This window comes from Biomphalaria glabrata, chromosome 1 (genome assembly GCF_947242115.1).
Source record: "Biomphalaria glabrata chromosome 1, xgBioGlab47.1, whole genome shotgun sequence".
Lineage (NCBI taxonomy): Eukaryota > Metazoa > Mollusca > Gastropoda > Planorbidae > Biomphalaria > Biomphalaria glabrata.
The window spans coordinates 66,302,791-66,315,989 of record NC_074711.1 but is presented as its reverse complement, the minus strand read 5'-3'; the positions used below and the strand labels follow the sequence as shown (position 1 = coordinate 66,315,989).

At 31.9% G+C, this 13,199-nt stretch overlaps 2 protein-coding genes across 4 annotated transcripts in view; one reads left to right on the top strand and one right to left on the bottom strand.

The window, feature by feature from the left end:
- Positions 1-22: 22 nt before the first annotated feature.
- Positions 23-4,120, bottom strand: LOC106060117 (WD repeat-containing protein 27-like). The gene has a single exon (XM_013217905.2). It carries the CDS (start codon positions 4,002-4,004, stop codon positions 1,299-1,301), a length of 2,706 nt encoding a protein of 901 aa, XP_013073359.2. The 5' UTR covers positions 4,005-4,120; the 3' UTR covers positions 23-1,298.
- Positions 4,121-4,597: 477 nt separating this feature from the next.
- Positions 4,598-13,199, top strand: part of LOC106060116 (S phase cyclin A-associated protein in the endoplasmic reticulum-like) — a 30,954-nt gene continuing 22,352 nt past the window's right edge. The window contains exons 1-12 of one of the 3 annotated variants that reach the window (XM_056008885.1): positions 4,598-5,002; positions 6,306-6,444; positions 6,868-7,124; positions 7,627-7,814; positions 7,990-8,234; positions 8,408-8,871; positions 9,042-9,212; positions 9,494-9,566; positions 9,683-9,800; positions 9,900-10,011; positions 11,755-11,895; positions 12,575-12,676. In XM_056008885.1, the coding sequence (XP_055864860.1) occupies positions 4,838-5,002; positions 6,306-6,444; positions 6,868-7,124; positions 7,627-7,814; positions 7,990-8,234; positions 8,408-8,871; positions 9,042-9,212; positions 9,494-9,566; positions 9,683-9,800; positions 9,900-10,011; positions 11,755-11,895; positions 12,575-12,676 (2,175 nt within the window). In that variant the 5' untranslated portion in view covers positions 4,598-4,837. The remainder of the gene's footprint in view (positions 5,003-6,305; positions 6,445-6,867; positions 7,125-7,626; positions 7,815-7,989; positions 8,235-8,407; positions 8,872-9,041; positions 9,213-9,493; positions 9,567-9,682; positions 9,801-9,899; positions 10,012-11,754; positions 11,896-12,574; positions 12,677-13,199) is intronic. The other 2 variants (XM_013217903.2, XM_056008900.1) reach the window with 2 other exon arrangements.

The window sequence follows — 13,199 nt, the reverse complement described above, 5'->3', positions numbered from 1 at the left end:
AATATTACTCAAAAAAATGTTTTACAAGGAATTGTAAAATTATTTGCAATCAAGTTATTATTTGTCATTTATAATTAATATACATATTGAATATTTACATTAAAAACTGCATGAAAAAATAATTTCAATGTATTATTAGTATTTCTTTATTTTCAAAAGATTTAAAAGGAGTTTTTTTTTATAATGCTCACTGAAATTCAATATACTATAGACTAAATATAAGAAATTAAGGTTTTATGAAAAATTTTAGTTTAAAACAATTTAATTGATGGAAAATAGGTCAGTGTGCCTCCTTCTATGCAAAAGCTGTCAACAAAATTGTAATTGTATTATTATCTGGTAGAAATGTATTTTTTAACCCAAAAAATGGGACTTCCATGGCCATCTACCCCTACCCTTCCACATACACACATGCAAGCACACAAAAAGGAGATATTTTTTGTTTTTATAAATTATATATATGTTTAAAAATATTTTTTTTGTCAAAAGAAAACAGAAATAGACCTTTTGATAGGAATTTAAATAAATTACTTTTTTTTTGCAAGCTAGTTATTGTAGTTATGAGAAATAAAATAAATAATAAATTTTAAAAAGTAAAGCTCAGGGAAACATTGTTTTGTGAGCATCATTTTTTTCATAGTCGATACTTGTAATTACAAACACATGTATACCAAAAAGCAAATATCTACATATGAAATCATATAAATTTCAAAACCCTAAATACAAAGATAAATGATGAAAATATAAATAAGAACCAAGAATATTACAATAATACTTACTAATACAAAATCAAGAAATAGAATTTCTATACTTTTCAAATTAGTATGTTAATATTAATTGCAATAATCTATTACCCCGATACAAGTTAAATTGTCTTTTAAATAGCTTGTCTTTCTTTACTTCACAATCATGGCAAGCCCATAAATCACACCCTATATTTATACAAATTTAGCAGTGACATCCAGTTCATGCAGTTCTTTACAGAGTTCTTCTGTGATAAGGATAAAATCTTAATTACATTTTAGACATAAGAAAACTTAAATATAATAAGCATATTTAATACTTTATTTATAAATATTATCTTTTAAAAACAACACACATCATTGTTTGTATAAAAAATGGGTCAAAGTCGATGAAAATTTAGTAATTTATTTTACACATTTTATTTTATCTTGACGTAAAAGCTCTTTTTCACATTAAATCGTATATAGGTTACAACTGACATTGATGCAATGATGCATCTCTAATCACAAGCTGCTAAAAATGCTACTGCTACTAAGAAAACCTTCTCACATAAATTATGATTTTGTTTTAAAAAACAATATTTTGCTATTTAAACTTCCTGTAGCTAAAAAAGGCTTCGCTGGATGAAAGGCAACGCTAGTGACAACTTCATTGTGACCCTTCAAACGATCACAGTATGTCCCCATCCTTATATCATACAAATAAACCATTCTGTCTTCTGATCCTGCTGCTATGAAGTTGCCACAGGGACTAAAAGTGATCTGACAGGAATGAGCTTTGATTGAATGTCCTTGCATAGACTGGATATTTGATTTAGTTCGAATGTCCCATAGTTTTATAGGATCTGTAGGTGCGATTGTGGCAAAGACATTCAAAGCTTGTTGAGGCTGGGAAGAAAAACAAGAGCTCTCATTGATTGTAATGCTATGTACAGACCTTGAGTGGCAGTCTGAGAAAACATGCGCAAGTAAGGATTTATTCAGGTCATATATTTCAATGGTTCGCCCTGAAGTTGCACTAATAACTAAGTATGAGTGAAAATTATTAACAGCTGCCATTGAAGTAAATGCAGAACTACTGGTTTGCCAAGAAGAAACTATTTTGTAACGATTTCTCAATTGATAACGTTTAATGTCATCCTTTTCATCTGTGATATAGTACTTGTATAAATACAAATCTGGGCCATGAGTAAGTAAAATAAATTTATCAACATAAAAGAACTGGGCATTTTTTAGCTCCTTACTATAAGGAGCATTGTCATTTAAAGAAAGCTGAGATAAAGATGAGCTGGCACTAGCAGTTGTTAAAGGATTTCTTTTCAATGATGCACTTGGCTTGGTAACAGAAGATCTGTCTTGCATTGATTCTTTAACTGAGCTTCTTTGATGGGTGAGCTTCATAACAGGATCCCCACCTGCCTTGCCCCAAAGACAAACTGACTTGTCATTAGAGGCTGTAAGTACATAAGAACTGCAATTGCTAAAATAAACAGAATTAACTGTACTGTTGTGACCTATAAGTGGAATTGATTGATCTTCTTTGAATGGTGATTTTATAAGTAAGCCAAACTTGTTGGTCAAAGCACATCCTAGCCTTTCTCCATCATCAGAAAATCTCATACTTAGAACTGCAGTGGTCTGAGTATCAATTTGATAAGTACCATGGTACTCTGTTGGGGGACCTTTGCTGGTATCATATTCAGATTTCAAACTTTTGTTTAACATTTTCTTATTACTTTTTGATGTATTATCAGATTTTTTCATATTCAGTAATGAATATTTATCAGTACTTGGTTTAAACATAGTAGTTCTTGCAGGTTGAAGATATCCAGAAGATTTAATTTGGCTTTTGAAAGTAAGAGGTTGGTTTAATGGATTTGATGAGTTCTTTTTACCACTTGCTACATCACCTCTAGTCATACTTTTGATAGCCACTGGGGGCAAAAATATACAATTTAATGGTGATGTTGGTAAAAGAGAAATGACTGGGACAATGCTCAGGCTTTGGTTGCTGAAGAGGTCCCCATCACTATTTTCAGAAGAATGTTGGTTTGTTTGTTTGAAAAGTACACAGTTCAAAACATCCATTTTGTTGCACATCATCCCTCCTACGACAGCTACTACATTGTATGTATCTGTCTGGCTAATACCAGCATAAGCAACTGTGCCAACATTAGTTAAAGAAGAAAATGAACATGACTTTAGTGGTGATTGAAAGTTAATTGCATCTGTGACTTCAAAGGTTTTGGAATGTATTAGAACCATTGCATTAGTTGTAATGGCACACAATAATGGGGGTTGTTGCTCTAATATGTTTTGTATGCTAGAATAACCAATTATAGGAATGCATTCACCTTCTGAGTCTTCCAGATATGAACTTTGTGGCAGATAAATAAATTCAACTGATAGTACAGATTCACTGGATTGTATAACAGTTGGGGTATCATTATCACTGAATTCTTGCTTCATATTTTTATTAACATTTCTATTAATACTGTTACCTTGCAGACAAGTAGTAAAAGTATCAGGCTCAAATCTTTTCTTAAGATGTAATGATAAATCTAGACTTGTTAATGGTCTAAAGTTGTTACCATCTGTTAAGTCAAAAACTTTAAGACATCCGTCTGCAGTTCCTATAACAACCTGTGGATGTACTAAGTTCATTGTGATGCTTATTAGAGGTGATGATGATATCATAGTTGATTGATAAAGAAGCTGCTTTTCAAAAATGTTCCACACACAAAAAGTTCTGTCATCTGATATAGAAACCAATGTTGCTGAATAATGTGGACAAAATTTTAACTTTGTAATCATAGCTCGATGCCCATCGAAAGACGACATGGGCTCTTTAAATTTGAACTTCAAAATTACAATTTTATTATCAGCTGCCATAGCAATTATATCATCTAAATTATTAAAGCATATGGCTGATATTTCACTTACATTATGGTAAAATTGTTTAGATGTTATATCATTGGTTTCATTGGATCCAGCATTGAGATCCCACAGCATAATCTTCTCCATGCATACTGATGCAAGATATCGTACTGGAAATCTGTTACTGAATGTAAATGCACATATTTCTTGCACATGGCCCCTACATTCTATTACATATGATTTTTCACGATATGAAACGTCTGTTTTCCATAAACCCATGGTACTTTTTGATAACGGCAAGGCAATCCATTGTCTGCTTATGCAAGGATCTAGTCGTTGTGGATTAATATGTAGAGGTAATGCAAATGAGTGAGTAACATCCATTTTTTTGTTGCTAATTTACTTGGAATAAGATTTATTTTGGAACGACAGCAAACGATTGAGCCTAATCACAATCCTTCAAACACAACCATTTTCCTGTTGCTAACCACGCCATGAGATTTGAGATAGCAAAAATTAGCTCCCTTGATGCATGGAAATCCATATTCGCATATTTTCAGTTTTATTAATTTTTATAGTTTTCATTTTTTTTTATAATGGGTGTGCGGAAAAGTTTATAGTTTAAAGATTTTTTTGACATAATATTTATATTAATGTGCTTAGTCTACTCCAATGGGCAATCTAGATAAATTTTAACACCTTTTTAAAGTTTTTCTGACCCTATGAATATGATGACTAAACAAAGTTTAAGTTGTAGTCTATATTATATTATCAAGATATTGATTTCTGTATAACTTATTAGATAATCCAAAGTAAGATTATTACTATTTTATGCTTATCCTCATATTAATTTCAGATTTTAAAAAAGATTTTTAGCATGCATAATCTTTGTGAATATACTAAATACTATTCTATTATTATTATGTCCAATTACAAAAGACATATTATTTTGTGCTGTCCTATAAACAGACTGTAGATACGAAGTAAATAAATATCTTAGTATCACTATCATCAACATATAGATTTAATAGATTGTTCTCGTGCCGTACCGTAAAATAGATCTAGAGAATTTGATCTAGTAGTAGATTTAGATATATACTTTTAAATGTAGTCATGTTTTCTTTGAAGGTTTGTTAAATCATGCTTAAAACATTTAATTTAACACTCTTAAGAGTCGCACCTATTTGTGCACTAGTCGCTATCATTACACAAAAATAATGAGTGATTCCAAGAAGAAAAGAGGCTCAGCCTGGAGTACGAAGTCACGTCAGGACCGTGAGAAGGGTTTTGGTTATGGCAACGAAAGTAACAACTGGAAATCACAGAGAACATCTCAGTACCAACGACCGAAATCAGCTTACTATGGGCAGGTAAATGTTAAAGTTAAGGTATTCAATTGCACATCACAGTGATCATAATGATACTACATTCATACATTGTTTTTGTACATATATATATTATATTTTTTCTCAATAAAATATTCAATAATATGATCTGAATGTCTGATAATCAAAATGATTGTGTCTGATATTGAAAGTATGTAAGTCTAGTCTAGTCTATTTAAAAGAACTTTCTCAGCAAAAAGTGTAAAATCTTAGCATGGAAGTTACAATTGTCTTTGCAAAGTGAACAACATCTCTGTTCATTGAGGCCAGAACCAAACAGTAGAAAAACTCATAAATGTTGTTTGTTACTTCCTTTGTTAGACTGTTTTAGTGCTATTCAATGACTAGAGAACTAGGATCAAGATGTCTGTGTGTAGTCATGCTATAAACTTCTCTGTGTGTTGTGGCTGTTCTCTTCAAAGAGTCCTTGTAATCACAACAAATTTCCAATAGTCTTGGAGAAAATATTTCAGAACACTTTGTAACCATATATTATATGTTATCTGTTCCTTACATTATATAGGTTATCTATATTTAGTGGTATAATCCTCTTGTCCCCCATTCTAATATACACATTAAATTTGATGTATTTATATACAAAAGATTGCTACTATTTTATTATAACAGATTAGAAAAAAAGATTGATACACAATAGCAATGTACATTTTTAAATATATTTATATTTGTATTTATAGGCCTACAACTGATATAGTGTTTGTTAAATTATAAAATGGAAAAATATTTCTTTTACAGAACACCTCCACCCATTTAGATAGCAATGGCAATTAAACATTTTTTCCCCATATTTATAATCAGATCTAACTGATGCATCTATTTCAAGGGGCTTCAAAATTGCACTAAGCTCACATCTGCTAGTCAATCACGCCCGTCAACTTTGATCTTTTTATAGACAAAGATAAAGCCAATTTTGTGGGGTAAATGTCTGTGTAATACCATTTAGTAGTTCCGCCAAAACCATCAAAATAAATACATAGGATGAAATATTTTTGTTCTGTTTCCATATAATGGTAATTTACTCTAGTGATGTCAGGATAGAGCTTACTGAAAATAGCCATCAAAATAAATACAAAGTGATAAAATACTTTTGAGGTGTTCTGTTTCCAATATATAATGGTGATTTGATCTAGTGATGTCAAGGTAGAGTTACTGCATCGGGTCGTATCACACAATACCCTCTACATTGATAGAGATAGATCTAGTTTCTTCTAGATCTAGTAGTCAGTTATGCGAATAGGTAAAATACCATAGTCTTACAAAACATTGTTTCCACTTTTTATAGCAAAATCAACAAAACCACAAAGGGAGCTATGATAATGTACGCAACATAGTACAAGAAGAAGGTCGAACTGCAAGGAATCTTGTACAGTACAATGTACCAGTTAGTGAAAATCCCCAGTTGGAGCAGCTAAATGTAGCAGGTAACTAGCTATGTTATGAAAAATGTATGAAAATTTATTCAACTAACTGTTAGATTTGAAGTAGAAAATTCATAAAAACTTAATGGATTAATAGTAATAAGTTTTATTTTATATATATATGGCAATTATTTATATTTATTTTTAATGCAATTTTTTCATACTATTGTAATGAATATATATAATTTATATATACATATCCACATGTTACAACAGTATTAAAAAATGCATTGAAAATTTAATAAATGATTGTTATATATATGTATATCAAATTTATTACTATTTATCCTCTAAGTTGTTAAGATTTTAATTGTGAACATTACTCAGCTTTAATTTTGTTGAGCCCAATTTTTTATTGTATTTGAAGTTTTGCATTTTGCTGTAAAAAAAAGGTTTTAATTAAATCAATTCTCTTTTCAATGTCAGTGAATACAAGCTCATCATACCAGCAGAAAAGAACTAGTTCCTCTTCTCGCACACAGCCTCGCCGCACTCCGCCACCTGGCAGCAGGTTTAGGCACAGATCTTTGTCTGACATGACCAAGTCTCCAAGGTCTGAGACTGGCTCTAAGAAGAATGATCTCAGAGCCAGATACTGGAAATATATGTTTGATAACTTCCAAAGAGCAGTTGATTCTATTTACCAGACTTGTGAACAAGATGAGAGCATTGTTGAATGTAAGGTGAGAGATTCATTTTTACAACATGATAGATTATTTGTTTTCTTTTTTTTTTTGGTAAACTTTTTAATTAAAGCTGTTAATGTTAATAAAACTTTGAAGAACAAAATTTTTATTTTCAACTGATTTTCATAACTTATTGAAATAGTTACTCTTATATAATGAATTGCTTTGATTTCATTTTAAGATTTGGATATAAAATACAATATAACTTAAAAGCCTTTAAGTGTAAGATTTAGATGCCCTATGTATTATTGTAGAGTAAAATGCTTTTGTATCCAGTTGTAAATGATGTCTTATAGCCAGTAAAATGACCCCCAACCTTAATATATCTTGAATAAAAAATCCTAGCCTTCACCAGTATTTGTATTGGAGACCGTTCTATCATTTGCTATTTGCTTTATCACTAAGTGACAACACATCTTTTCAAAATACCTTTGTACAGGCAGTTATATACTTATTTTAAATACCTATAATTAATTAATACAATCACTATTAACTGTAGGAGGTAATCATGATGCTAGAAAGAAGCACTAAAGATTTCAAAGCACTTATTGAAACTCTGCTTATGATGAAAGCATATGAAGATTCTGCTAAAGAGGGAGATCGACCTTCTGCAGTTGCTTGGGAAGTTAGGAAAATGTCACCCAATAAACATGCCCCATCATCACCAGCACCACCTGTGCCTCCAGCGTAAGTATAGAATTTAAGTTTCAATTAGACCATATACCCGATACTTTCAATATGTTTTTAAAATGTACAGCACGACATGGCCTAAAGTGTGCCGATGTGCCAAAAAACTCAAACTCAAAAATGTACATGCTGATAAACTAATTTTAGCTACATTATTTTTATTATTCACAACTAGACCCATTCTGCACAGTGAAAAGTCTGGCAACAGTTGGGCTGATAAAGTGAAAGGAGTTAGAGCAATAACATTCTCTAATGTAAGTGTGTGTGAAGTTGATACTGTGAATAATATGTCATCACTGGCTGCTAAACAAGCTGAGACTGTATTGATTGAATCATCTGAGATTGCTATGGCTGAATCATCTGAGACTACACTTATAGAGCAATCTGACACAAAACTTAAGGAAACAAGTCCAACTGAAGGTTAAATTATTATTTTTGTGACAGAATAACTAATATTTTATTTTGTATTTATTTGTGTAGCAGTTTTATTTTTTTTGTCATTAATTTTAAAATGCTGCTCTTTAATTTTTTAAAGTTTATTCATAAAAAATAAAAATTTTGATAATTTAAAAAAAAATATTTTTTTTTTAAAGAATCTTCCGATGAAGGTGGATGGGAAACAGTCCAGAGAGGAAGGCTGCGGGCCAGGCAATCCCCTTTACAAAAATCTACTGAAAGTTTGGCTCAGAATGTAAAAAGTGCCCGGCGTAACCTGATGCGTTCCATGAGTGTACCAGACCAAGGCAACAACATTGTCAACCAAGAGACCAGTAAAGCTCAAGCTAAGACTTTACGAGCCATTTCCGAAAGGCACCTTCCTGCTACAGAACCCCAACAGCGTGAGAGGGCATGTAGCAAAGATAGTGAAAAAGAAAATATTCCAGAATGTCTTGGAGAAAGTGTTAATAGCATATCATCCAGTGCTAATTCTCCATCTGATTCCTCATCCACTGCTACTAACAGTAGTTCTACAGCTCCTGCAAAGTCATTAGATATTTCTCAAGTTATTTCAGTGGATAAAGTTCTTAAGGAATCCTTAGAATTGGATTTAGACACTGTAAGCTCATTATTTGTTATTACCAGATCAAAGTATACAATTAAGTTTGAAATGATAATTATAAAAAATTTTCTGCATAAATATAAGTATAGATTTTTTTTTTGTACAGTTGCCTTTACTTTGAGAAGTTAGTTCTAAGTGCTTCCACAATTTCTAATGTGTTTCCACAGGATATAGATCTGGTTTTGGATGAGGAACTACAACTTAGCCGTGAGTTGGAAAAAGCTCAAGAATCTGCTTTAGCTTATGCTGTTCAAGAGGAAGAAAACTGGTTGAAGGAGTTAGCTAGAGAACAGAGCTCTCAGGTTGATGTTGACTTGGAGGAGGCCATTGATCTAGGAGTAAGTATAAACATTTTACTTCAATTCGTCTTCTTAGAGTCTCAATAAAATTTTGAATTGTTTATGTAGATCATCTCAGTCTCATTAAAATGTTGAATTGTGTATGTAGTATGTTTTATTATTAGATATTGAAGCAATATTTTATGGACCATCAGAAACTAACCTAAATTTCAACTAATTAAAGTTTTCAAGTTCTGTTAGAGTTATAAATTCTTTCATAAAAGTTTTGAATAAAATAAGTCTCCAGGGATTAACAACAAAAACAAATTTTTCTTCTGTAGAATACCAACAGCTCTTTAGAATCTACCAACTCAACTATCACAGACTGGGATTCTTTAGTGGCTGTTCATGAAGGTACAAGTCCAGTGAAGTGTCTGTCATGATATATTTATCTGTTAATCCTTGTTATTTGTTTATCTGTTTAAAAATCCAATTGGATATTTTGATAAGATTTTTATGTTATTTAACAGCTGAAATGAAACAAGGCAGTATGCTCTCTTGGGGTGATTTGGTGGAAGCTGAGGAGGCCAGAATGCCAGGTCATGGTGTTCACATGCATGAGAAGTTATCATCTCCATCTAGGAAAAGGTTTTACTATTTAGTTTTATTATGAAGATGTTTATAAGAGATGATCTTTTTAATTGAGACTTTCTTATAAAAGAATTCCTGACAATTTGTTGACTTCAGGTCACCCACTGAGTCTAGACGCAGACATGAAGAGAAGCAAGCAAAAGCACAAGAGCTCAGAGGAAAGCTTATGCAAGAGAAGGCTGAACGTTTACGTGATTTATCTAAAAAGGTGAATGAAGGTTTAAATACCAATAAGTTGAATTCATTTTTTATCATTTTCATTGTAGGCTTTCCTTTGGGTTCCATGTGAACATAGGACTTGTATCAAAGTATGTCACTTTCAGCTCTTGATAATTATTAAAACTTTTTATCTTTTAGCTCTCATCCATCAGACATCATTTCAGTTTTCTCTTATTCTATCTCAACATAATACTTTCAAAAAATAAAAGTTACATAAATAAATAAATAACATTCTATAATTGGAATAAAAATGACTGTATTTTCACCCTTATTCCTCACATACGTGTATACACAGCACTAATTACAAAATAAATAAAAACAAAATCATACAACCCACACTCTTTTTTACCCTGCATGTGAAGAGTCAATTTGTGACCAACATATCAAAATTAAATATCAATATTACACTACAGTGGATCCCTGGACACATTGGCATCATGGGAAATGAAAAGGCAGATAAGCTATCAAAGGCAGGTTCAACTATGGAACAACCAGATAGACCTGTTAACTACCTCACCCTAAGGTCAATGTTAGTCAACAATCACAAAGAGGAGTGGCTCAACCAATGGGCATCAGGAAACACAGGCAGAGCCATGTACAGAGAAATGACTACGCCTAACAAACTGGACAGTATTAACTTCCTCCCCCGCAAAGAACAATCTACAATCTTCCAACTAAGAACAGGACACACACCACTATTAAATTACCACCTGAACAAAATAAACTCCACACAACTACCCCTTTGCAGACACTGCACCCACCCCTCTGAAACCGTAAACCATATCCTCTTTGAATGCCCCTCCCTAATCCACCTTAGGCAGACCCTACTTCCACTACAGCCCAACATAACCAACACCCTGTACGGCAGTGCTGAACAACTGAAGAAAACAGCACACTTTTTTTCCTTGGCACAGTCTGCAAAAGAGCTCACAGCTCAGCAGCAATAAAGCTGGCTAGAAGAAGAAGAAAGAAGTGACCAACATGTTAAACTATTGGAAGAAGACACTGAATATGATACAAGTTTTAACTATAGCAAGGATAGTGATATTAGTGAGACTTGCGGTTGATTGCGGATGTATTGCATGCATTGTATTCTATAAGTTTTGACATTACCAGTATCTGCATATTAGTGTAGTTGCTTACTTACTTGTCACTATTGATTAATGATATATTAAAAATTAGTACTATTTGTATCCTTGAGGTTTATAATAAGATGTTCATAAAGCTTTCCAATGTGCGTTTTGCAACCACACAGCTAACTATAGGAGTTATAAAGACCCACTGGTATGTCCATAGTTTCCCTTATGCTATGTTGATGAGTAAAATAAATTTTGTAAATCCCGTTACCCCACAGCTGCCTATCCGTAAAAAAAACTTGAATAACCTGTGGGTTAAATGTGTGAAAATACCGTTAAAAAAATTAAAACATATATCTTGAATTTGTGGCAAAAATAAAATGAGCAAAAAATAAATTTTATTTTATAAAAATCAAACACGAAAAGGAAAATATAGCTTTTATTTTGGTTGAGGTTAGGCATTACACAAATTTTTTTTTAAACTGATACTTAAATGTTATCAAATTTAATGGGTCACCGTTGCCATATGAAAGGTTACAATGTGCTCACCTCGTTGTTGATATTTTGTTCTTAAAGTTTCCTTCCATCTCCATTTTGTTTACTTTGTTACTGTACATTTTCTGCACAATGTAATGTTGAATATCATTGTCTCTCAGGTGGAGGAGGTGAGAGCTTACAAGGAGGAGCTGATGAGGCAGAGTAAGACATTATTAGAGCACAAGCTTCAAAGAGCTGAAGAAAAAAGGCAATTGCAGTTGAAGCTAAAGGCACGCAAGGCACATGAAGAAGAGGCTAAGGTAAACTAATAGATAATTGCTTCATATTTAGTTGTAACTGCATGGCTTCCCAAAACATTTCGCTATTAGGACCCTCGAGCATATCCTGGGAATTGAAGGTTCTGATGCAAACATTGACATTGCTTAAAGCCTTTGCAAAATTCAAAAATTGCAATATACCATGTCCAATAGTGTGTACAAACTTTTCTTTATATTTTTAATGAGTTGAAAATAAATTTATTTGTATGGATAAAAAAAAACTTGACAAAAAAAAATATGTATCTTAGATCTCTACCTATTTTCTCTTTTTAATGATTTCCTAAACTTGGCAGTGAAAAGCTTCATCTCAAATTTTATGTCTGTAATAGGTATGAATGTTGTAACAGTACCTAATCATTTATATTCACTTATGTTTGGTGAAAAAAGCAATAATTCTTCTAGTGTTAATTTTGTTGGCTGCTTGAGTATATATGTATTTAAGAAGAAAAGAATTATATATTCTCAACACATGAAGAGAAATATTTAACACTAAGAATTAATTAGTGCATGCTTTTTTTTTTTTAATATTGTTTTCTATTATTCCACTTAATGTGCTGTAGCTATTACTGTCACACCTATGCTTACATTTTGTTTTTACCTTTGCTTTGAGCAATGTGTAAAGTGAAGGCTTTTTGTACTTTTTTTTTTTTTTTGTGGCCAGGCCAATGAGATTGCTTTTATCAACACTCTTGAGGCACAGAACAAGCGACATTACATCATGTCGAAGCACCAAGAATCTGAGGCTCGGCTCCATGACTTGATGGTATGCATGATAAAGCCTCTTGGTGTGTTTGCCACTTTATGTAATGTAATTTGTTGGGATTTTATTGTTTACCTCACATTGCAATTAAAAGTTTTTTTGTTTTTTTCGTTAGAAGCATGAATAAACAGCTTATGGTTATGAACAAAAAAAAAAAAAGATGTAAAAATTTAAAAACTTGTTTCGTTTAAAATACACTCTCCCTTCAAAGTTGTTATAGTGATACTTAAAAGTCAAACTCTCATTCTTTTATTTATTAAATATTAAAAAATATTCTTGTCTGTTAATAATTTGATAATAACTCACTGAAAAGCAGAAAGTTTTTCTTTTTGCTTCTTATAAGATTTGTATGACCTTTTTGTTGGAGAAAGTTAAGTAGCTTGATTTAGAGTAATGGGACTTCAAATTAGGTCAGGTCTTGGCAATACTTAAAGATATCAAATTGAACAAAGTTCATGATATGGTTCTACATTTTGTATATATAAGTAAAGCATTTTAAGTAACTTGAAAATTGAATGGATAATTT

Coding starts and splice junctions, on each gene's coding strand:
- LOC106060117 (XM_013217905.2), bottom strand. CDS start 4,004: ATGGATGTTACTCACTCATTTGCATTACCTCTACATATTAATCCACAA.